This window comes from Xenopus tropicalis, chromosome 7, assembly GCF_000004195.4.
Source record: "Xenopus tropicalis strain Nigerian chromosome 7, UCB_Xtro_10.0, whole genome shotgun sequence".
NCBI lineage: Eukaryota > Metazoa > Chordata > Amphibia > Anura > Pipidae > Xenopus > Xenopus tropicalis.
Window position 1 is genome coordinate 124,459,875 of NC_030683.2, and position 24,999 is coordinate 124,484,873.

Below are 24,999 nucleotides of genomic sequence, written 5' to 3' on the forward strand. Positions count from 1 at the left end.
ATAATTGAATGGATTAGCGCTGTACAACTGTAATTTTGTCATACCAACCAAACCTATTTTACTATATTACTTCTGTCATAACAAAACTGAAATATGTTTAATATGTTACCGCAATATTGTAACCAACGGTATATAATTTCCTTTCCTATTTTATTTTTTTTCCTGCTGTTTTGTTTCATGTATGTTACATAAAACAATAAAAGAATAAACTATTAAAAAAAAGGTTGGCAACAGTAGGAACAGCAGTATAAATGATCAAGTACAGAAAAGTAAGAGAAAGAAAAAAAAGAGTAAGGAGAGTAAAGGTGGCTATGACACGGGCAGATTGTAGCTGCCTGTGTATTGGCACCACAGACAGGCCTGCTCGACCGATAACTGGCGTCTAATTTGCACAATATCACCCAACCTTAGGTTGGGTTTTCAGGAGAAGATCCGTTCGCTTGGTGACCTCGCCAAGCGAGTGGATCTTACAGTGTATGGCCAGCTTAAGGAAAGGAGGGAAGAAGGCAGGCCCGCTGGGTATACACTGCTGTATCAAACTTTTGTTTTGACATGTCATAAACCTGCTTTCATTTTTTTCTGTGTTGCAGCAGTGGTCTAATCATCTACCCATGGGCCCCATATTTTCTCAAATATGTCTGGGCAACCCCTGCTCAGGTAGCTTTATGAAGGATGGGGGCCTGGTTTATGAGTTTCTTCCTGCTCTTTATGATAGGTGTGGCAGGCAGCTTTAATAACACTACTGCTTTCTTAGCATGGAAGAACACAGCAGTATCAAAGGACAGGGGGCTACCAGGCACTACGTTCTCTACTAAGCCAAGGAGGCATGCCTCTGGGGCTGTGTCATTTAACATATGAAAGTCCTGTCCTGCAAAGCTGAACCACATCTTTTCACAACTAGTTATATTAGAACAAGTGAAGATGTGTTGGTTAAAGATACATTCTGTGTATGGAGAGGTACTGTATAAGGATAATCATTATAGTCAGTCTGCATCCAGTTGAAGTACATTTCCAACCCATTTTGTACTTCAGTCCTATTTGGTTAATGTGTATGGAGTAGCTACAATGCACTAGTCCCTTTGTACCCTCAAAGACCAGTCCAATTTAGGCAGAGAAACCTTGGGCAGTTACAGAAACTGGCTGCTAGCAGCATGCCCGAGTGGGAGATATGTATACAACATAGTCTTAAGTCTGTACTTTGCTGTCGGAGAAGCAAATGATTTAAATCCTTGGCTGTTATATAGCTGACCCACATTGGATTTTTATCTTGCCCAGAGTCTGGTAAGGTTAGGGAGTGCCCTAAAAGCATGGTGTTACACCAGAAGGTGCAAACATATACTGTATGTGAGGGATTTTATCCATACTAAGGCTAGCACCTTCAGGCTGGTGGGGAAGGAAACCCCTTTTTGGTGATTTTCCAGAGAGGCACGTTTGCAAGGGTTTTAAAAGCCTGCTGACTCTGCCAATGAGGGAAAGGTGGTATTTTTAGCCAATGAAGAAAAGCACAAAGCAAGATATACTAGCTGAGTGGGCAGATAGTAGAGAAAGATAAGTGGCCACAAGTGCCACAAGAGCCCTGGCTTGGCTTGGGACCCGTTAATGCCTTTAAGCCAATCCACGTTATCCAAGTTATTATTATTACCGTAGATTAATTCATACTAGTAATTGGGAGGCCCCAACCAATTCACAATTTTGTGCTTAGCCCATGTACCAGTGGATCTATGTTTAGGTCCTATAAACCTTTTTGGGTCTTTACAGACTGGCTTTTTTATGCATGAAAACTCTTATCCTGTTTATATACGTTCTTTTTCAAATCATTGTCAGTTCCAAACACGACACCCTATTATATGGGCTTCTGAAAATGTGTCAAGTGCAAAAAATTGTGTTACGTGTTTTTGAGTTTAACCAGGCAGATTTCAATGGAATCAGTTAGTTGATGGATTTTTGTGCTGAAAGCTGTGTTTCAAATGGGGAGGAGCCCTAAGAGTTGATTTCTGGCAATTGACTTTCAACCAAATTGACAATCTTGAGAAGGACTCCCAGCACACCAAGGAGACATCGGTCTACAAGGCTATGCGCTCATTCAGGCCACCAAAAAGCAACCCTGTTATCAGCAGAATTGTGCAAATTTAGTTTGCCAAGGGTTCTATGGCTATAGAATATATAGCTTATGTCCATATCAGCCCTTTACTTTAAGGTAAAAAAAAAAACACTTCCTCTATATCCTTATACACCTGAAACTTGCCTCTGTAGAACAGACTGACACTAGATGGTGCCATTTTGAGACGTGTGGAAAATACCTTATGAAAAAAACATGCACACATATCCATCACTTATTATTCCAACCTAAGTAGAAGTCCATGGTTCAAAACACACAAATATATATTTAAACACTTTCTGTGAAAGTAGAGAAATGTTAAGTCACTGAGGAGTTACCTGCTGATGATCAGCCATTGACTGAAGGCTGGAAAAAGGAGCGTGGCTGTGCTGGCTCGACATGTTTGCCTCAGTGGGGACAAAGGCAAAAGGGGCAGCCAGACAGAAAGAGGAGGAAGAGGAGGACGACGACTTGCATCCTGTACTGCTGCCACCTGCAAAACAAGGAAAAGGTTTTACAAACGGCCCTGAAACCAAATCAAGGTCATATTGACTTGTACATTTATATATTTTGTGACAAACGAAGGTGAAGAATTACATGTGAAATGTATATTCAAATAAAAAAAAAAGAAAAAACAAACACCTTAGATGTCACCTTATTTCTATATATTTTATTCAGATCTCACTTCCCCCAGCCCTGAGCTAACAAGATAGTGCAGCTAACTCAATGCACTTCAAGGGTGCAACCACCCCAAAAAAAATCAGACCTGTCAATCAAAACCCGACTCCGCCTACTGCATGAAGAGAGAAAGAAGAGGGATGGATGACGAGAAGGGAAAAGTGAAGAATAACTTGGTTACTTTAGAAACAGGACACTTTTTAATTGATTATATTAAAAAAGTTCCTTATTTCAGTCAGATGAAGCTTATATTACATTCATTTTCGCAATAGATCCCCTTAGACGATTAAAGGTAACAAAACATGACAATGCAAACTGGCTTTAATAATATGCTTATTAGAGATTCATTTTTCAGGGGGGTGGGGTCAGTGGCTCTATGGCCTTGTACTAACTACAGGTTTATGCAATAAGGTCAAAACGTGCAAATCTGTACAAACTGTTATACAAACAGAACCTGGAGATTTTTTATGCGAAATTATTTCCAATTCTTTATGTGTCGAACCGGTTGTCTCCACTCCTCCCAACAGATTCTTTGTAAAGGTTGGGAGGAGATGCAAGAACAAGAACCTCATAATTACAACCTATTTTTACATATTTTTTGGCTTTTTTGACCCAGATGAGCGGCATTAAAACATAAATGCAGCTGCCTGAACTTAAAAAATATATATATTTTAGTATCAGGATGCTTAAATGAACGCAGCTGGGATCAGAATGAGCTTAATACATGAAGCACACCAGAGGGAACTAGCCCTCAAGGGAACCAGAGGGGAAAGTGTTTGGCACCAATTGTTTGGGCTACTTACAAACACAGAAAAGAAAGTGTCCAAACCACCCAGTGTTCCCTTATCCAAATTATCCTGATACTATTCTGTTGGCCCATATGGAGCTGTGAGAACTACATTCTGAAGTAAAGTCTGATTGTGACCATAAACCTCTGGAGTGAAGCTCTGGACCCCTTATTGAGCTGTTTTGGGGGCTTTACCAGTCAAGAGTTTGTGTGTTGCTATTGACTTTAATGCCATCTGCCTGTCACTGGGCATATGGGGTAGATTGTGGTCAGAAAAAGCTCAAAAGCTGTTTTGGACCAAAATCTGCCATGTACAGTGTCAGGGGGATGCAATTAAAGTGACTGGCAACAGGCAAGGGGCAGTGTATCTGTGTTGGCCTACAGGCCCTATATCAAATGCAGACTTGCAGGAGATCAGGGATCTCTTTGTGTCTTTTAATAGGGGTTTTCACCATAAAATTAACTTTAATACACACAGAGCTACTTAGTAAAATCCCCTGCCATAGACAATACTGAGAAGCGCCTCTGCTAAAACACACGTAGAGACAATCATTAGTAAATGATCAGCATTGTCTATTTTAGTAGCCGTGACAAGTAGCTGCTACTAGTAGCTCTGTGTGTCTTCACCCTTAAGGGCTCTGGCACACGAGGAGATTAGTCGCCCGCGACAAATCTCCCCTGCCAGGGGCGACTAATCTTCCCGAACTACCATCCCACCGGAATTGCCTCGCGAGGCAACTTCGGCAATTTGCCGAAATCGACTGCGCAGTGTGTGACATCCCACCGGCGACTTACACTTTCGCCGGTGGGATGGTAGTTCGGGGAGATTACGTGTGTCTTGTGAGTAGAATGTTGCTCCCCAACCCCTTGGATGTTGCCCCCTGTGGCCTCAAAGCAGGTGCTTATTTTTGAATTCCTGACTTGGAGGCAAGTTTTGGTTGCTTAAAGACCCAGTATCGTGCCAAATAGAGCCTTCTGTAGGCTGCCAGGCCAATAGGGGCTACCAAATAGCCATTCATAGCCCTGGAACTTTTATCATGCATGGGTTGCTCCCCAACTATATTTGGATTTGAATGGGGCTCACGCGTATAAAGATTGGGGACCCCTGTTTTAGAGACTGCTATTCTGAAACCATTTGCAATTGGTTTAGCAGCTATATGGTTGCTAGTGTGCAAATCATCCTAGCAACCAGGCAGCAGTTCAAATAAGATCCTGAAATATGAAAAGCAGTGGGTCTACAACAACAATGCAATTGTAGCCTCAAAGAGCAATCGTTTTTTGGTTGCTGGGGTCATGAAGATAAACTGAAAAGTTGCATGGCTCACTGCCCCATAGAGAGAGTTAGCAGTTAGTGTAACACCCATCAGTAAGGGGCTGGTACATTACAGTGAAGTAGCAGAGTAAGAGCTCTTCCTGATAATCCTGTGTGTGATCTAAAATGAATGGTGCACGCTGATCTAAAATGAATGGTGCACACTAGGTCTCCTCGGACTATCCTGTAGTCGAAGAAATCAGGACAGCTCAGAAAGAAGAGGGGGTGGGGCTTCACGCTGTACCAGGAAGTAAGGTAATGTAGTTGAAAGTTTTAACTCAGAAACCAGATCAGACTGAATGCAGGGACTAAAGTATGTTATTTTGGGGGAAGTTTAGAGTAATTTTAGAGCTAGAAAAAAAAAATTCCTTATTCTTTAATAATGCTGGTTCTTTGTGCAAACGAACCAGCAAAAATTCCAGCAGCAGGATGTGCCCAGAGCACTATTGTCCCTTCTGGTCTAAAGCTTAGAATCCCCCCTTAAGGATTTGACAAATGAAGAAGCCACATGTTTTTCAGCACTACTGCAACACTAAGGGCTGTGACAGACAGGCAGATAAATCGCCGCGCGACAAATCTCACTTGTCCCGGGCGACTTATCTCCCTGAAATGCCATCCCACCGGCTAGAATGTAAATCGCTGGTGGGATGGCATACGTGACGCCGCGATTTGCGGAAGTCGCAGAAGTTTCCTCTCTATGCGACTTCGTCTGTCACAGCCCTAAACCAAAAAGGTACAAGCAGCAGACATGGGCAGCTGTTGGATCCTTCAGGCACACTGTATATATATATTTTTTTTTTGTTTGGACAGAAACACACTTGACTGAAACATAAAAATAATGGCAATATACATTTAATGAGTTCTGAATAGTAAAAATAGATTATAAAGGTGGCCATACATGGTAAGATCTCTTCTCCCGATATCCCCACTTACGGGTGGCGATATCGGCTAAACGATAGAATTAGAACGGCTGGTATAGGCGCCGGCAGTTCAGGGACCGCATCAACGAGTAGACACGGTCCCCGATCAAACAAAATATCAAACCTACCTGATCAGAGATCTGGCTGATTTCAGGCCAGATGTAGGTTGGGCAAGCCCATCATTAGTGCCCATAAATGGGCCGGTTAGTCGGTATAAAAGGACCAGTTTGGGCAGCTAGAATCGGCCCGTGTATGGCAACCTCTGGTCATATTGAAAATGTAGTAACTAGTGTAAAATACATTTGCCCACAATGAGTTGGAAGAGTCAGATTCAAACACTCATTATAATTCTGATTTTTAACATAGTAACAGAACAATAACATGCAGCTCCCTATGGCCTTGAGCCTGAGTGGGCGGAAGATGGGATTTACAATTGCAAAAGCACATGAACACTAAAATGGCAGTTGGGATGTCTGCAAGAAATGGATCCATGTCGATAAGAAATTACTTTTTTTGGTACTGGTCCTTTAAAATGTTTAAATGAGGGGGGTACAGAAAGAAAAAAGTGCAAATGAATCAGCTTCTTCCAGATTTAGCACAAGAATGTGAAACCTTTGGGGTGTAAGCTGTTGCAGAACTACATCTCGCAAACCCTGACCCCATTGAAATATGAGGGGAGGCACACAGTACAAGCTGCTGTAGTTCTGGGAAAGCTTGAGGTACATAAGACACAATAACACAAAAATATTTTATTACTTTTAAGACATAATGTGCCTGGACCAATCACCTTCAACATGCTGCCAGTACAGGATATGAAAGGATATAAAGGAGATGTTAGTGATTTAGTAGCTTAAACTTGAAGTTACCTGCACTTATATTTAATTGTTGGTGTTAGTTTCCCTGGAAGATGGATGCTCAGACATCCTGCTTGAATCAGTGAATTGCTTATGCATATTAGCTTCCCAGTGAGAGGCTCCACTCCTCAGTACATGCTTTGTAACATTATGAGAAGGGAGGAAGTAGAAGCTGTGCCGAATCCTCCCTGTTACTCAGTTACACTGCAAACAGAGGCTGAAAAGCAACAAAACAGAAGCCAAAGGGTAGACAGAGAGTTAAACTATGCAGTATCATTTGCAGAGAAGAAAGAAAGGACAGCACATTTCAGGTCACTAATGGCAACACAATTAGGACATCAAAGTATTACTAGCTTGCACTTTTACATTTAGCAACAATTATGATCTGAAGCTGAATGGCACCAGTGAGCTCCCTATTACTGATTTGGGTAAATAATGGTTAATATTGCACTGGTACTTTTCATAAAGCACAGGATAAAGAACAACAAGAAAGATATGGCTAGTGATCACAGGTAAAAGTAACCAATAAGACTTGTAAGACTATGTGGCGGTAAGTTGGCAGTGAGAATCACTATGGAAGGTAAAAGGGGTTGTTCACCTTAAAGTTAATTTATAATATGTTAGAGAATATCCTATTGCTAGAAACATTGCCACTGATCTCTATATCTATATATTTATTGAATTATATTATATTTGCCTTCTTCTAACTCCTTGCAGCTTTCAAATAGGGGTCACTGACCCTGGCAACCAACAACTATTGCTCTGGGAGGCTACAATTTTTATTCTAATATTTACTTTTAATTCATTATCTTTCTATTCATATTGTAGTCTCTTATTCAAACCAATCCCAGTTGCTAAGGGAAACAAGACCCTAGCAACCAGATAGCTGCTGTAATTCCAAACTGGAGAGCTGCTGAACAAAAGCTTAATAACTGAAAGTGAAAATAAAAACCAATTGTAAATTGATTCAGAATATCACTCTCTACGTCATATACTAAAAGTTAATTTAAAAGGTGAACAACCCCTAGAGTAAGTACACTCTGTGAAACAAATGCCCCATGGTAACAGACCCAGTAGATGGCTGGGACAGGCTGTTTCATTGGATAACTAAAGTGTTGGTGTTTCCGTGCTGCTGCCCTATGCTCCCTATTTGTGCATCAGCTGACACTAGTGTGTGCAGAGATAGCTAGTTCCACTCAAGGGGCTCTCAATGTCCCCAAAGTCACCAGTAAACTCTTAACAACAATTTCCTTTTAAATTTAGGAGTAAAGAATTCCTTGGCTAATTGGTTGAGATTGCTCTATGTGCATCCAATAGGGGGCCAGTATCCATGGGCAGGGTTAGTCTCCTGCCTAGGTCTAAAAATAAAAAAAGTCAGCTGTGCTGTCTCAGCAGCAGAAGTACCCATAATACCACAAGGCACACAGCTGACTAAACACAGCTGCCAGCAGCCAGTTCATGGTTGGCAAGGAAACTGGAGAACCCCTCCCAACACAGGCAGCAACGGGATAAAACTGCAGCAGCACTAATCAGCATTCACATCTCTTAGAGGAAAAATCCCATTGTACATGTTAGGGTGCAAGCGACACAATGTTACACTCACTGCATGCAGCCTCGTACAGCACTCAGCAAGGCACATATATTCATACTGATAAATAACTGTAAATCAATGTTAGAGACCACATCTGCAGGTTCTACAGAAGCAGAAGCAAATGCTCAACAGGTCAGCTGGCCATTTTGCCACACAGAGCAAACCCACTATAACCAGTGTGTGCAGGGCAAGCATCACTATGAAGAGAATGTTACACAGTGTATTATTTTTACTATGAGAACTATAAATGTCAGTTTAAGTATCTGGATAAATGACTGAAAAGATTCAAAAACACAAACATTAAAAAGACAGTTAACCTCCATAAAGCTTTTTTTAAATATTACACCAGAATTTTTCGGTTTATATTCTATTTGAGTTATGAAAATGAATTCAGACAAAATGTTTCCCTACTAGCCACTCAGTAAGTTGGTTCAGCAACTTTCCAAGCTGGTACATCTCTCATAAGCACCAAAAGGCCATTAAAGGAGAAGGAAAGGTAAAAACTCAGTGTAAGCTTTATCAGAAAGGTCTATGTAAATACAGCCATAAGCACTCACAGAAACGCTGCACTGACTTCTCTATCAAAAGATTTGTTGTGTCTGTTTTCCCTTTGCCAGAGACACGCAGCTCTCTGCTCGCTCCCTTAAGAATGCTAAATTAACTCCCTCTTCCCCCTTAGGAATGTGGATCTGAGCCAATCAGCAGAAAGCTTCCTCATACCCTTACTAACTGAGCATGTACACTTGGTCTGGGTCTCGGTGCAGGAGTGAGGCATTATGGGAACTTTCTTTACACAGCTCAGCGTTTTTTCTTCCTGTTTGGCTTCTGATCATCTGAATGGGAGGAATATGGGGAGACTTAAGGGCACTATTGAGAGAGCTGAAGGTATGCCTGCAGCTTGAGATTAACTCTTTACTAGCCTTTCCTTCTCCTTTAAGCTTGTTCCCAGAGCAATAGTACAATTTGATACATTACTTGCAGCAAACACCACATCTAATGTATCAAATAGCACTCTAGGCCTAGCTTGCACTCCATCTAGGAGATGGAGGAAAACCCTGAATTATAGAAATGCAACCCCACAGTATTAGTTATAGTATTTCACCCTACAGGAAGATACTCCTCAGGGGGTCTCCTAGAACTGCCCCATAACCTGAACTGCCAGAAAGCCAACAGAATTTTAGTACTTTTATAGGTAAGTCAGGGGAGATATTTTTTACAAGAACAATGCAGCACTCATTAGTAATACTGAGATTATTGCTATGATTGATAATATCCTGTAACATTCAAACTTCTCACTTTTGATATTTCCACCATTAACTACAGAACAGTGAATGTAAAAAAAAAAAAAAAAAAAATATGATGGTAGCCAGTAGAAAGTTGAGCTTTCCACATTCCACCAGATAGGAACTGTCCAGCTCAATCGATTAGGATTAAAGGGACATATTAATCAAAGTGTGATAATAACTCATTCTCCATTTTTACACCATTTGATAAGATGGACCTAAAAATCCTACTAGAGTGGTGAAATTTTCCCCTGGCCAACTGTGCCCAGCTCTGTCTTCACTATTCAAAGTATAGGCCCCAAAGCCATCACAACAGTCAATGAAAAGGAAGATCTGAGCTCAGTTCTCTGCACACCTCTAACAAAGGGTTTATATGTATTCCACAGCCAACGGTATCTCCCCCCCCCCCCCCCCTTCCCATGTAAGAAATTCTAATGCTGAATCCTAAAGTAGAACCGGTAAGATATTCGCCTCATCAATCTGCTTCCTGAATTTCCACCAATTCTAGCTGAAGTCCTTGAAATAAAAGTAACAAACAGGAGGGAGGAATGGACTACTGTAAAGCCGCTCAGTACGCTGGACATACAGACGTTCCAGTATGGCAGTGAATGTCAGCTGTTCTAAGTTTAACCCCAAACCCTAAACCATTCAAAAGCCAGTATGCGATGGCCGACACTTCCAAGGGAAAACAACCGGACAGGATTTACATAAGTCACTGGGAGCACTTTGGCACCACGTGTGCTAAACACCTGGCAGTCAGTACCCAAATTACCTGTTACCAAGTCTTATGGTTGCTATACACAAACCAATTACAACCTTTCCTGTGACCATTGGATCGTTCGTTTCCCTCCAGTGACGTTCAAGGCTGAACCATCAGACATGGAGGTACAAATAGGGATTCTACTTCCACCCGACGATTCAACGGCGAAGCTTTTGCAATATTGGTCATCCTGTCGATCTGCCATACACACACCGAATATCATACGAAATGAGGTTTCATACGATAATATCGGCGCCGGTATGGTCAGCTTTAGGCCAGTGGCGCAGGGGTGTTATGGCTGCCACTACTACTGCTGGAAAACAGTGATGGGCCGGCCAAATACAGGCCTCTGCACTACATTTTCGGGTCACAGCGGGTTCACGTCGAGCTTCTCTGCTTGCCCTACCCGCTCACGACCTTACACTGCCAGCTAATTTATAGGCATGTGCCTGCCCACGCCCCACCCCTTTAGTGACATCAGTGGTGGGTGGGTCTATAGAGGGGATTAGGGGGGTCAGGTATGGTTGGGGCTGGCAACCCACAGGTCACTATTGGACACAACAACCACATCAGCCTGTCACTGCGCCAAATACTGAATGCACACTGTCTGCCCCCAACAGGGCGCTTTTTATAAACAGTATTAGGAGAAGTGATAGGGGCATTTTGGCTACTGATGTTCTGTGTGGCCTCTCCCTTTGCAAACTGGTCTTCATTTTGTATTGGGTTTTTTTTTCTTTAGTTATTTTGCTTTTTGTTCAGCAGCTAGTTTGGAGTTTCAGCAGCTATCTGGTTGCTAGTGTCCAAATTACCTTAGTGACCAGGGAGCAGTTTGAATGAGAGGATGCTAAATTAATAGGAAAGGATCTGAATAGATAAACAAGGTATAAAAAAATAACAATAAGAATAATACTGGAGCCTCATAGAGCAATAGTGTTTTGGTGCTGGGGTCAGTGTGACTCCATTTGAAAGCTGCAAAGAGTTAGAAGACAAAGGAAATAGAACTAAAAAAACTATATGAAAAAATATAAGAAATAATGAAGACCAATTGAAAAGTTGCTTAGAATAGGCAGTTCTATAACACACTAAAAGTTAACTGTGCCTGTTCTGATCCTAAGTGTATTATTACTCTATATAAAATATTAAGCACCATATTTTAGTCCATTTTTAGGGTCACTGCACATGCATTTCTAGGGGAGCCATAGGAAGCACAACGTGCTTAAAGCGAGGATGCAGCGGAATAGCGATACAGTACTACATGTCTCAGGCCAAAGAAGGTAACCGAGTACCGAGCACATGGGATATCAGCATGGCTGGGCTCTATTTATACCAGCTGAGCTAAAAATACCTCTTTATTGAATTTTAAAGCCAAGAAGAGGTTTAACCACAAAACAAGCCTTACAGGGAACCTAAGATTTGCCAATAATTCATTAAAAATGCAGGTGAAAAGCAAGTGGGAACTCAAAAAATAATAAATTAAAATCCCAAATACTGTTGCACGTGCCATCAGGTGGCAAAAGTGAAAGGCTACGTGTGACTTTAATGGCATCAAACCTGGATAGAAAAACCAGATCAGGGGCTTACATTCTGTTTAGCCAGTAAGGACTCATGCAGGGCAGAGGCAATTCCAAATTTCTAAAAAGAAATGTTTATAAACTTGACAATACTGAGGGAAAGATAACATGGCCAATTCTAAGCAACTTTTCATTTGGTCTTCATTCATTTTTTTTTTTTTAATTTAGTTTTTATTTGCCTTCTTCCGACTTTTTTTTTTGGGGGGGGGGGACCCAGACAGCCAAAAAACTATTGCATTGTAAGGCTACAATTCGTTATTGTTACTTTTTATTAATTACTTTTCTCATTAGGTCCTCTCCTATTTACATACTAGTCTCTTATGCAAACCACTGCCTGGTTGTGAAGTTAATTTGAACCATTGCAACCAGATAACCAATACCCAAAATGTTTGACTGGGCATTGGTTTTTAAAATCAAAGCAACCACTGAAAATAATGTGCCTTGTGCACAGTGAATTCTATACAACTTAACTGTGCTTTGCACAAAGGCGCCTTATAGCCCAAATTCTAATTTAACTGTTGCCCCCTCATCTACACAGCACCTTAGACTTTCTTCTGGGCAGCCTAGTGTTCGTCTCAGAACATATCTAAACAAACAGCATTATCAGGGTTAGGGTTTAAAAGGATAAACAAACCCAGACCTTAGGGTTCTGGCACACGGGGAGATTAGTCGCCCGCGACAAAACTTCCTGTTCGCGGGCGACTAATCTCCCAGAGTTGCCATCACACCGGCGAAAATGTAAGTCGCCGGTGGGATGGCACACGCGGCGGAGCGATTTCAGCAAATCGGCGAAGTTGCCTCGCGAGGCTTTTCCGGCGATTTCCCGAAATCGCGCCACCGTGTGTGCCATCCCACCGGCAACTTACACTTTCGCCAGTGGGATGGCAGGTGATGGCAACTCGGGGAGATTAGTCGCCTGTGAACAGGGAGATTTGTCGCGGGCGACTAATCTCCCCATGTGCCAGAGCCCTTAAACATCCTATGGAGTATCAATACATTCAATATTAAAACCCACAAAGAATATGGCAAGACTAACTCCACCTAGAGAAGACTCTCCACTAAACTCAGCTAGTAAGTAGTGGAGGGCAGTACTAAGGGAAGCCAGTAGGAGGGCGGTACTAAGAGAAGCCAGTAGGAGGGCGGTACTAAGAGAAGCCAGTAGGAGGGCAGTACTAAGAGAAGCCAGTAGGAGGGCAGTACTAAGAGAAGCCAGTAGGAGGGCAGTACTAAGAGAAGCCAGTAGGAGGGCGGTACTAAGAGAAGCCAGTAGGAGGGCAGTACTAAGAGAAGCCAGTAGGAGGGCAGTACTAAGAGAAGCCAGTAGGAGGGCGGTACTAAGAGAAGCCAGTAGGAGGGCAGTACTAAGAGAAGCCAGTAGGAGGGCGGTACTAAGAGAAGCCAGTAGGAGGGCGGTACTAAGAGAAGCCAGTAGGAGGGCAGTACTAAGAGAAGCCAGTAGGAGGGCACTGCTAAGAGAAGCCAGTAGGAGGGCACTGCTAAGAGAAGCCAGTAGGAGGGCAGTGCTAAGAGAAGCCAGTAGGAGGGCAGTGCTAAGAGAAGCCAGTAGGAGGGCACTGCTAAGAGAAGCCAGTAGGAGAGCAGTACTAAGAGAAGCCAGTAGGAGGGCGGTACTAAGAGAAGCCAGTAGGAGGGCGGTACTAAGAGAAGCCAGTAGGAGGGCACTGCTAAGAGAAGCCAGTAGGAGGGCACTGCTAAGAGAAGCCAGTAGGAGGGCACTGCTAAAAGAAGCCAGTAGGAGGGCACTGCTAAGAGAAGCCAGTAGGAGGGCGGTACTAAGAGAAGCCAGTAGGAGGGCACAGCGGAGACGGACTATGGGAAAACGAAACGGTCTATGGGACAACTATAACATGGATGCTCAATACAGCTGGACATCATGTTAGAGCAGCACTGCTAAAAGAAAAATAAACACAAAGCCTGTTTGAAGATTACAAAAAAGAAATGTACGACACAAAACAAACATTCGCAAGGTTCTTTGGTTTCAGGAGACCAAAATGTAACTTTTTGGCCTTGGTGCAAATAGCAGAAATCCAACACTGCTTATCAACCTAAGAACAACATCCCCACAGTGAAGCATGGTTGTAGTCGATGGGTTTTATCGGAACAGACCTAGAAACTGGTCAGGTTCGTGGCCAAGCTGGATGGAGCCAAACAGGTGAAAACATTTTCAGTCTGAAAAACAGACTAGGTAGGTGTCTCCTTCCAGCAGGCCAATGACTGCAGACTATTCAAACCCTTGCCAATATAAAACAAACATATATATATATCCCTTTATTTATAAATACAACTCACCTTTCACATAAATGTACAATATAGTAGGTGGAAATAAAACTATATACACAATGTTAACTCTTTACTAAAGCGAGATTCACATAAGCAACCACACTACCTCCCTTGGCTGAACCTGTCCCCTTGCTAGACACCTAATACTGCTGGTTCCAATAGATTATTATTATTTTACCAGGTACAACACATGGGTTAAGGGGTGCCCAATTTGGCTGAAGTCTAGTGAAGGAGTAACTACAGGTCTACTGAAAAGGACAATATTTGCTTTGTGTACAGCGGATACACACAAGTAGAGAAATCAGGCAACTCTTTGTAATGGGTTCATAAGATAAGGCTAACCATTTCAAAGGATTAACAAAAACAAAAAGGTAGGCAGTTCTGTATCTACAATTGCACCTATCAGGGCAATTGTTTAAAAGGCTAGTGGCTAACTATCCAGTGAAGTGCCACATATCAACAAAGCTTGTGCACTCCATTCAGGAGACATCAATAAGCGGTCAATACCTACTAGTAATTCCCCTGCTTGCCTTAAGCTGGCCATACACGTGGTGATCTGACGATGTTTCGTGCGACCATCGGTCGCACGAAACATCGTCAGATCCGCCACACAACATTCAGGGCTGAATCGGCAGGTAAGGAGGTAGAAACAATAGGATTCCTACCTCCTTCTGCCGATTCAGAGCTGAAGGGAGATTTTGGTCAGGCGCCTTCTATGGCGCCTGATAAAAATTTTCAAACTGGTCCGATCGGCGAGTCGGCCGATATCAGCAGCTTCCTGCGATATCGGTCGACTCGCCGACATACCATACACGCACCGAATATCATACGAAACGAGGTTTCCTACAATATTATCGGTGCGTGTATGGCCACCTTTAGCAGCCAAACCTGGTGCACTCTACTCATTCTGCAAAGTTACATTAGCTTTTCAATGGAGATAGCGGCATCAGACTGCACTGGAAGACTTAGCAGCCCAGAAGACAGAGCTAAAGGTCCAACTGTTTTGTCAGACGATTGTCACCTATAAGGGAGAAGACACACAGAGCTACTAGTAGCAGCTACTTGTTGTGGCTACTAAAACAGACAATGCTGATCATTTACTGATAACTATCTCTGTGCTTTAGCAGAGATAATTCTCAGTATTGTCTATGGCAGGGGATTTTCCACGGTTTGGTAGCCATGAAAAAGTAGCTGCTACTAGTAGCTCAGTGTGTCTTCACCCCACATAGAGCTATTTAGTAGCAGCTACTTGTCACGGCTACTAAAAGCCAGAAAATACCCAGTCATAGACTTTACGGAGAATTGCCTCTGCTAAAACACAGTTATCAGTAAATGATCAGCATTGTCTGTTTTAGAAGCCGTGACAAGTAGCTGCTACTAGTAGCCCTGTGTGTCTTCACCCTAAGGGCTCTGGCACACGGGGAGATTAGTTGCCCGCGACAAATCTCCCTGTTCGCGGGAGACTAAGTCGCCGGTGGGATGGCACACGCGGCGGCGCGATTTCGGCAAATCGTCGAAAATGCCTCGCGAGGCAACTTCGGCGATTTCGGCAAAATTGCCTGCACAGTGTGTGCCATCCCACCGGCAACTTACATTGTCGCCGGAGGGATGGCAATTCGGGGAGATTAGTCGCCCGCGAACAGGGAGATTTGTCGAGGGCGACTAATCTCCCCGTGTGCCAGAGCCCTATCAATCACCTGACAATGCTTACTTGAGCAATTTGTGTGCTTTATTTACTTAAAAATGTGGCAAATAGCACACATAAAACGTCTCCAAGCCCTCTCATAACAAACATCCAACCCAAAATGGAAGAAAAAATAAAGTTAACAAAACTTTGATATGTCTGTTTTTCATATGGACATACTTCAAAGGGAAAAAATTATTAAAATAAAATTATTAAAAATAAAAGTGACGGCACAGAAGCTGCACAACTAATATTGCCTACAAGAATGGGAACATAGGGTAGAATGAATACAATTTTAAGCTAAAGTAAAATGATATGTATTTTTCCTCAAGAAGACGGGGCAATACCCTACAAGTCAGACTAGGGAAACCCACTCAGTAACAGAAGATAAATAAAAGGCAAACGCTGCATTGTTGGGTCGGAGCAAGATGTTAATATGCAGCACATAAGTTACACAGCTTCCTTTGGTGTAACCGTGCCAAGGGGATCTTGATTGCCTAGTGATAAACAGAGTTCATTTAAGGTCTGACCCAAACTCGAGCACAACACTATGAATAGGCATCGGGACAGGATGAAAGTTTCAACTGACTCACTTCCTTTTTTTTCATCCCAATGAACATTAAAATCTAAAAGGAAGCCAGTGATTTAAACACTATTCATTCACTGCCTTTACGTGTTTTCTTTCCCCTACAGATGCTGCTTAATGACTCTACAAAAAAATAAAAAAAGACTGTCAGCAAAACAGTTGCAAGCATGAAATGTCTCCCCTAACTTCAAGGGTGAAGACACACAGAGCTACTAGTAGCACCTACTTGTCCCGGCTACTAAACTCCAACAAAAAAAACCCTGCCATAGACAATACTGAGAATTGCCTCTGCTAAAACACATGTAGAGACAGTTATCAGCACTGTCTCTTTCTGTAGCAACTACAAGTAGCTGCTACAATTAGCTCCGTGGGAGAATATAAACAGAGTTCCTCTTAGGGTGAAGACACACAGAGCTACTAGTAGCAGCTACAGAAACAGCCAACTGTCTCTACATGTGTTTTAGCAGAGGCAATTCTCAGTATTGTCTATGGCAGGGTATTTTCTGGCGTTTAGTAACTGTGACAAGTAGCTGCTACTAAGTAGCTCTGTCTTTTCACCCTTAGGGTGAAGACACACTGAGCTACTAGTAAGTAGCTACTTTTCCATGGCTACTAAACACCAGAAAATCCCCTGCCATAGACAATACGGAGAATTGCCTCTGCTAAAACACACGTAGACACAATTATCAGTAAATGATCAGCATTGTCTGTTTTAGTAGTCACGACAAGTAGCTGCTACTAGTAGCTCTGTGTGTCTTAACCCTTACCAATATGTGCTATGAAATCCCATATACTGTGGGAGCGCACTTTAGAATAAATTAAGGGTGCACCGAATCCAGGATTCGCCCAAGGTTCATCCTTTTTCAACAGGAATCGAATCCAAATCCTTAAAACCACATGACTTTTTGCCACAAATACAGAAGTTGAACATTTTTCGCTGCGCGTGGTTCTCTTTAGCCCTTCCTTATCCTGATTTACATGCGCAAATTATGATTTGGTTCGGTATTTGCCCGAATCCTTCACAAAGGATTTGGAGTTTGGCCAAATCCCAAAATATTGGATTCGGTGCATCCCTAGAATAAACTGCACCGGCACAGTACATGTGATTACCATTCAGGTTTATGAAGGGACAAATTAAAGCGCTTTTGCTGCCCATCGGGGGGCCCCCCCATGGCATTGGCCTTAAACATTACTCAGACTGCATGTCAGTTTAAAACATCTGAACCTACAAAGCAATCTAACAATCTCACCATCACAATAACACTAATGTGCTGTAGTGATACACAAACACATTGACCACAAAAGGAGATGCAAAGTTTGCATGATATTTAAAGTGATACGGACACAAAAAAAACACTTTAAAATATGAATCTACATAAAAAAAAAAAAAAAAAAAAAGTTACCTATAGGTCATGTTGATCATTTTTCACTGATAGGGCTGCTTCTGTGAGTAATTGTTACTTGAAGTTACTAAACCTGACTGTTTTGCCAACCTGACTGTCCCCTCTCACCCTGTCAGTTACAGCTTCTAATACTAATGGACTCCTGCTGCACAAATATGGCCGCCCCCTCATAGAGAAACATGGGGAAACAGATAGGGAATGTAAAAGCGTAAAAAATACGTTTATGGCAAAATTATAAAGCTCAAGCAAAGACAATGTTATGAAAGATGTAAAAAAAGGTTTCATTTCTGGTGTCAGTATCACTTTCAGCACTACAGCAGTACACCCCAAACCACCTACAATTCATTACCAATCAACCATCATGGAAGAAAGATTATTAAAACTAGCCAACTTGTGCAAGTGTTAAATACTCCTGTTGGCGACACTGTCATGTGATCAACTGAAGATCATAGCATAAATGTATATATTAAAGAGGCAGTTCACCTTGATATGATATAGCCAGCAGTAATTCTAAGGTAAACTTCTAAGTTGTCTATAATATAGCATGTGAGAACTAAAGCTAAATGTACTTGGGGTGGTCTGACAGGCACTGAGGAGGTCAACATACCCATTTGATGGCCACTGCTTCCCTTAGAGCTACCCAAGAAACATGCTGTCTAAGGGTGAAGACACACAGAGCTACTAGTAGCAGTTACTTTTTCACAGCTACTAAACACCAGGAAATACCCTGTCATAGGCAATAATGAGAATTGCTTCTTCTAAACCACATGTAGAGACAATTATCAGTAAATGATTATCATTGTCTGTTTTAGTAGCCATGACAAGTAGCTGCTACTAGTAGCTCCGTGTGTCTTCACCCGAAAGTAGATGTGTTGGTGACAGGCATAACATTGCTGAAACATACTGTAAGGCAGTGGTCCACCTGTCACTACTAAGTCTGTAGAAGCAGATAGTAATGGGGGATATAAGAACTTTGGCAAATGTGACATCTTGACTGCCTGTGCTCAGGTGAATGACAGTATTGGTCAGAGAATGTATATATGTATGTATCAGGGTATAGTCATGAGTTTTGCCAACAACCCTGCTAAAAAGCTCACTGAGCACAATGATATACATATAAAAATTCAGAGTGGGCTCCTCTTTCATTTGCTTTTCTTCAAGCTTTACACATGAAGTTATTTCAGCCTAATAACCGCTTGATTCTTAAAGTGGCAATACAAGCCTATATTTATTTCGAGCCAGGAGGTTATGGATTCCCCCACTGAGGAAGTAAACTCTGTATAACCGAGCCCCTCTGCACTGTGTCTTAGTTTTAGACAAGGGTGTGTTCATTATACTGGAAGTTTAACAACCTTATCTAAAGAAGATATCCTGAAATTCAAGTGTAGAATCAAGTGCCTTATAACCATTTTACTATTCTGTGGAGTAAAAAAAATGAGGCTTTATTAATTGTGCTAAGGGTAAAGCAGAATGCATTTTCAACACAAACTTTAAAACTAATATTCTGTAAATATGATATGAATGAACTAGCTTTACAACAGATTAGTAAACTACATACATTTTCTTCTGTTTTGCAACTTGTAGTAAACTCTTCAAAACAAATCACTAATTGGTTGCTAGCAACTACATGTATGAAGCTTAGCACCTATGTTCATAAATGATCATACTTTATCATGGCCTATGGAATGGAACATGCAAATCTATGCTAGTATATGATAAAACTTCAGTAGCATTAGAGCACTATGTCAATTTTAAAGAATGAATTCTGCTAATAAATGGAACTTCTTTAGTGTTTGAGTGTCTTGTGTTCTGCTTTTTCCCTGAGTAAAACACTAAAGAAGTTCCATGTATTAGCAGAATTCACATTCTGTTTATAGACAAAAGCTGCCTAAGTAGTGTCAATTTCCAAGACACACCCACATTTACACAACATAAAAACTACACTGCACAATTGGTTTTACAGATGATATATACAGCAATGCAACAGTTACTTAAGATTTTAGTACAATCATTCTTTGTAACACAAGTGTCCCGTTTCCACCAAAAAATAATAAGTGGGCGTGCCACTTATTTGGTTAAAGTAAAACAATGGCAGTAATTGGTTCCTTAAGAAACAGGCCCTTTATCGCTACCGATATGGTTCTAAATATAGTACGAGCCGATTATCATGGGCCAACTTTAGCATTTCACAGACAACTTTTTTGCTGAAATTGAAGGGCCCCCCATAAAACCTCTAAGGGCCAAGATGGACACATTTGAAATTCCAAGAGGAAGAAGCAAAAACAAGATCGGACTAAAAAATCAAATCTAAAATACTCAAATGAAAACTTAACAGAACAATTATAACAGGAAAAGATGAATAAATGCCAACTAGGACCTTCCAAGGCCAAAGCTCCTGTATAAGGGATTTCACCAGCTCTAGAAACAGAACATGAATCCCCAGCCATGAAAGTTCCATCTATCTGAAAATAGGCGTGTCCTGCCTTCCAAAACTCCAGTATCTGGCTCAGCCTTAGGCAGTTTCACTGGACTCACACTGGCTGGGGATCAGTCGTGCTTTTATCCACAGCATTTTAACAAACAAATGGCAAGTTACAATGTTACAAAATGAAAAATAACTTGTTTCCAATAAAACAAAAACACTGTAGCATTATACAACTCCATACTGCCCAGGGCCCTATCTGAAACAGTCAGTAAAGGCTAAAGCCCTTTCAAAGGTTTTTATATTTCTAATAAAAACAAGGAAACTGCTACTAGATGGAGCTGCATTGTAATATCTTGTCAACTTGCACGTTTAAAACATGACATTAATGGTACATGGGAAGCAACTTCCGGTTTGTCATAAACTGAAAAATATCAAGAAGCAAAATGGAAGAGACAGCCTACACAGGGACAAAAAAAAACAAGCTCTATGTGTGCTTATGTCCTTGTACACACTACAGATTGCAGCTACGTAAGGATTTGATCACACTGAGTGGGAAAGGTAGGAAGATTTGATAGAAGGGGTTGTGATGTTACAATCCTGACCAATAATACTCCTTACATCTCCTGCAACATCCATGCAACTCCCTTAGAGACAGGGTGGGTATCAACAGAAATTATATGCTTTGAATTTCTTTCTTTTTTTTTCCCAACTGGTCACCATGTGACTGTCATACATAAGCTGTACTGGGACCAGACAAGTTAGAGCAATTATATACTGGGACCAGACAATTTAAGGGCAATAAGGGACTGGCCTAGCTAAAACGGATAGAAAATCTGCAGTGGGAACAACAGCATTTAACAGAGAACAAGGTAAAAATATAATGGCACTTGGCACTGCAATTCTAATCTGTCAGATTATTGGTTATGTTACTCTGTATGCCCAATGTATGGAACCCACTTATTGTACAGCGCTGTGGGGTATGTTGGCGCTTTATAAATAAATGTTAATAGTAATAATGACAGAGGTAACAGGGGGCTCAGAGGTGGCTGTAGAACTGGGGGTATGTATACACTGCCCACCAATCATACCCAGGAACTGCTTATATTTCTCCCTTAACACAAAGTCACACATTAAAGACTAGGCACCTACTGCTGAACTACAACTCCCACTAGCTGCTAACGCACCCCAGCAGCTTTGGCTATTAGAGGTCTCAGCCTATATGAATGAAGGTCACAGTCAAGCACTTGTGATTTGAAGCCATTAAGAGAGAGGGATACCAACTTCTCAAGGGCTTCTTGTTGCAGTGAGAAGGCGGCAGGTAACAAACCGGATCCTTATTGATCCACTCGGTGTGTAGTGCTGAGAGCATTCTCTGAGGGGGCACCTCTTCAGAGCTGGATGTGATCACCATCGAGATTCTCTTCTAAATCCCCGATCCGAAGGCTGTGTGGAGCTGAAATCCCGGGCCGAGCAGCCATACATCCACTGGGCCAGGTGCGATGTCGCTATAATCCGTGAGTATAGAGAGAGAAATGTATATATGGGATGAGTGCGGCGAGCAGGCTGCCCGGCCTATCTCTGGGGGAGCATGTTGCCGATGGGGGCGCAGACACAAGGCACTGCCCGTACAGCCAATCCGTGCCCGGAGCCCGCTGCCCGGCGATGCCCGGGGTTTGGGGGAAGACGGGTCATGGAAGGTCACATGGGCTTCTCCCCCCGCTCCGGTTTCCGAGCACAGCGCTCTGCAGAGGGCCGGGATTGCGGAGGTGGGAGGCAGAAGCAGGCCGGGGCTAGTGGCGCTCCGGTATCCGAGGCAGCCCCACCGGGGGGATGTTGCAATGGCACAGCGGCGGTCTCCCCGGCTCCAAACTCCGGGCTCTCCCTGCTCTGAAGCTCCACACCCTGGGACGTACCACTGGAAGCTGGAGGCGGGGGTGTTGCTAGGGAGTGGGAGGCGCACAAGCGCTGAAGAGACCCCCCGTTCGGTGAGGCGTCGCACCGGGGCTGCGGGGTTTGGTGGGGGAGCAGCTTTTCCCTTATGCCGCCTCCCTCAGCTTCAAACCATTTATAGTAACGTAAGCAAATCTGTGTCAGGGAAAGCGCGCTCCCGATAAGGCGCGGCCCCCGCTTCCGCCCGTGTGTGCGCGCCTTCCCCTCAGCCGCTTCCGCTTCCAAACGGGCGGGAAATTGCCTGTCCAGTTTGGGGGCAGTTAGCGCCTGGCGGGGCAGTGGGCACACTGCGGCAGAAAATGGGCAGGGCTCACGGAAACAGTATTGTTAGTGGGGCTCCGCCAGCCCGGGGAGATCCCCGGTTACACTGGCAGGGGCTGCGCTGCCCCGAGGTGTGAGTGCGGTTCGGCTGCTCGGGGTGGCAGTTCTCCGCGCACCTCTGGGCGGGTTTATTTCTAACTGACAGAGACATGTTGGATTGTGCTGAGTCACCCGCCCGTCTCTCAGGCGCTCGGCGGACGTGTCCAAGTGCGGGCGGGAAGGAGTGTGGGGGAGGGATGCGCGGGCACTAAGCAAGCCGCACCAACGCCTTAGCAACAAGCAGCTCATTGGCCGGCTCACACAGCGGGAACGGGAGGCAGCGGCGCGCTATTGGCTGGAGCGCTACAGAGCTGGCGCCGATTGGCTGCTTGCTCAGGAACTCCGTGCTCCCTCTCGATCAGGAGAGAAAAAAAAAGAAGCAGCTGATAAAGCAGCAAGTGAGAGGCGCAAGCGTGGGGGAGTTCGGGAGCACAATATGTATATCTGCACGCCCGGCACCAATTCTTTCCACTGCCAGAGCGCACCCCATAGTAACGGGCTGGCATCGTCGTGCAAGCCATCCATTCCCCTAATACAGGTGCAAAAGTGCAACAACCAAGAGCAACCAATCCCGCAACTGTTTCGATCAGACTAACCTGCCCTGGACCAATCATAGGCAACTGCTTATTGGTTGCTATGGGTTACTTTACCGATGTACCTATATTAATATATGAGCCTCAGAGCCGGAGCCACAATAGAAAGCGATTAGTTGTGCCAGCTGACACTGCCCCATGGCTGCTTGCTGGGGGCACCTGCCCCAACCCACAGAGCCTCTGTATCTCAGCTCCTGCTGCCAATAGCTGCCATTGCTGGCCTGTGCCAAGGAGCAGGGTGACTGACAGGGGCAAACAGCCCTATAGCCATAAGAGCATATGGCCTGGAAAGCAAGGACTGTCCAACCTACAGCCCCCTAGGTGTTTCTCAGTATGTAGCCCTGCATCCCAGCCACAGGGCCCCCCAGCACAACCAGCAGCCACAGGGCCCCCCAGCACAACCAGCAGCCACAGGGCCCCCCAGCACAACCAGCAGCCACAGGGCCCCCCAGCACAACCAGCAGCCACAGGGCCCCCCAGCACAACCAGCAGCCACAGGGCCCCCCAGCATAATCAGTGTAGCCCCACAACTTAAGGACATGTGTTGAAATTGCTCAAGTCAGGGGTTGCTGGAGTCTCAACACTGCTTGGCCTCTCCCCCCCTAAATTGCAGGGTTCCCATCCCCTATTGCCACTGAATGTCAAGCAGCTATAAAGGACACAATGCCAATGGAGCAATTTTCATGTTAAATAGCGTCATATAGCATGCAGTTGAGCCTCAGGCAAATGTTGCTAGGAAAACCAACCGATATGTTGTCAATGGACAATTATCTGATCAATGAATGCACCCAAAATTCAAACTGCCATTCAAATCAGCAGCAATTCTAAACATTTGGATGCCCACCCATGTGGCACAGATCACCTTGTTGACAAAACACCTAGATTTGCTACATGCCCACTGCCCTAACATGAAAGGCCGCTATTTTACTGCACACTACCCCATTATATGCAGTATTTACCACTGTCAGTTCAGACTCAGCAAGACTAATTAAACGTGCAAACTAAAAGGTTATCCAAAGCCATTTCTGTTAATATATACTACTGCCTTAGTTAAATACTCTGTGCCAAAGTGCAGGAACAACCTTATCAGGTTGGCCAAGCCAAACCATTTTCCTTCAGTGGTTCGAGTAGTGTCCTTAGAGTCAAGACACACAGAGCTACTAGTAGCAGCTACTGGTCATTGCTACTAAAACAGACAATGCTGATCATTTACTGATAATTGTCTGTACGTGTGTTTAGCAGAGGCAATTCTCAGTAATGTCTATGGCAGGGGATTTTCTTGAGTTCAGTAGCCATGAAAAAGGAGCTGCTACTAGTAGCCCAGTGTGTCTTCACCCTTAAAGTACAAGTGCCTACATATTCCATATGCCAACACAGACACATTAGTCTGGTTTTTTTTTTGTCTGTTTTAATATGGGGGTCCCTGACACATATAGCTTATAAATCCAAGTGATCAAAACCAACCAATATACAAACATATACGTCTACATGGGCCACTGAAAAAAGCAAGTCTAACCGACAGTTACTTTTTTTTTTTTTGCTTACAAGGGGATATTCTTTTTATTCTTATAAGGCCATTTGTGCAGCAGATGTTGCAAAACTACAACTCCCACAATCTATCAGCTGCTGGAAATTTCTAGGCTCAAACTACTCTTTATGAATATTCCTATTAAGACAAAAAGCTCATGGATGCAGGGCCTGGAATTGAATACTGGTACTGGATTTTAGCCAGAGGGTAGCAGAACAAACACAGGATCTGCAGCTTGTTGTATTTATGTGCAGCATCACACGTCACTGGTTGTTATGGTTGTCTTGTATTCACAATACGGCCACGGTTTGTCGT

General features: G+C 43.3%; 1 protein-coding gene across 7 annotated transcripts in view; it reads right to left on the reverse strand.

The window, feature by feature from the left end:
• dyrk1a.2 (dual-specificity tyrosine-(Y)-phosphorylation regulated kinase 1A, gene 2) overlaps positions 1-24,999 on the reverse strand; it is a 46,902-nt gene that overhangs the window by 15,566 nt on the left and 6,337 nt on the right. For 2 of the 7 annotated variants that reach the window (XM_012966075.3, XM_012966073.3), the window contains exons 2-3: positions 6,662-6,866; positions 2,437-2,591 (exon numbers count right to left, since the gene is read on the reverse strand). In XM_012966075.3, the coding sequence (XP_012821529.1) occupies positions 2,437-2,499 (63 nt within the window). In that variant the 5' untranslated portion in view covers positions 2,500-2,591; positions 6,662-6,866. 7 annotated transcript variants of the gene reach the window in all.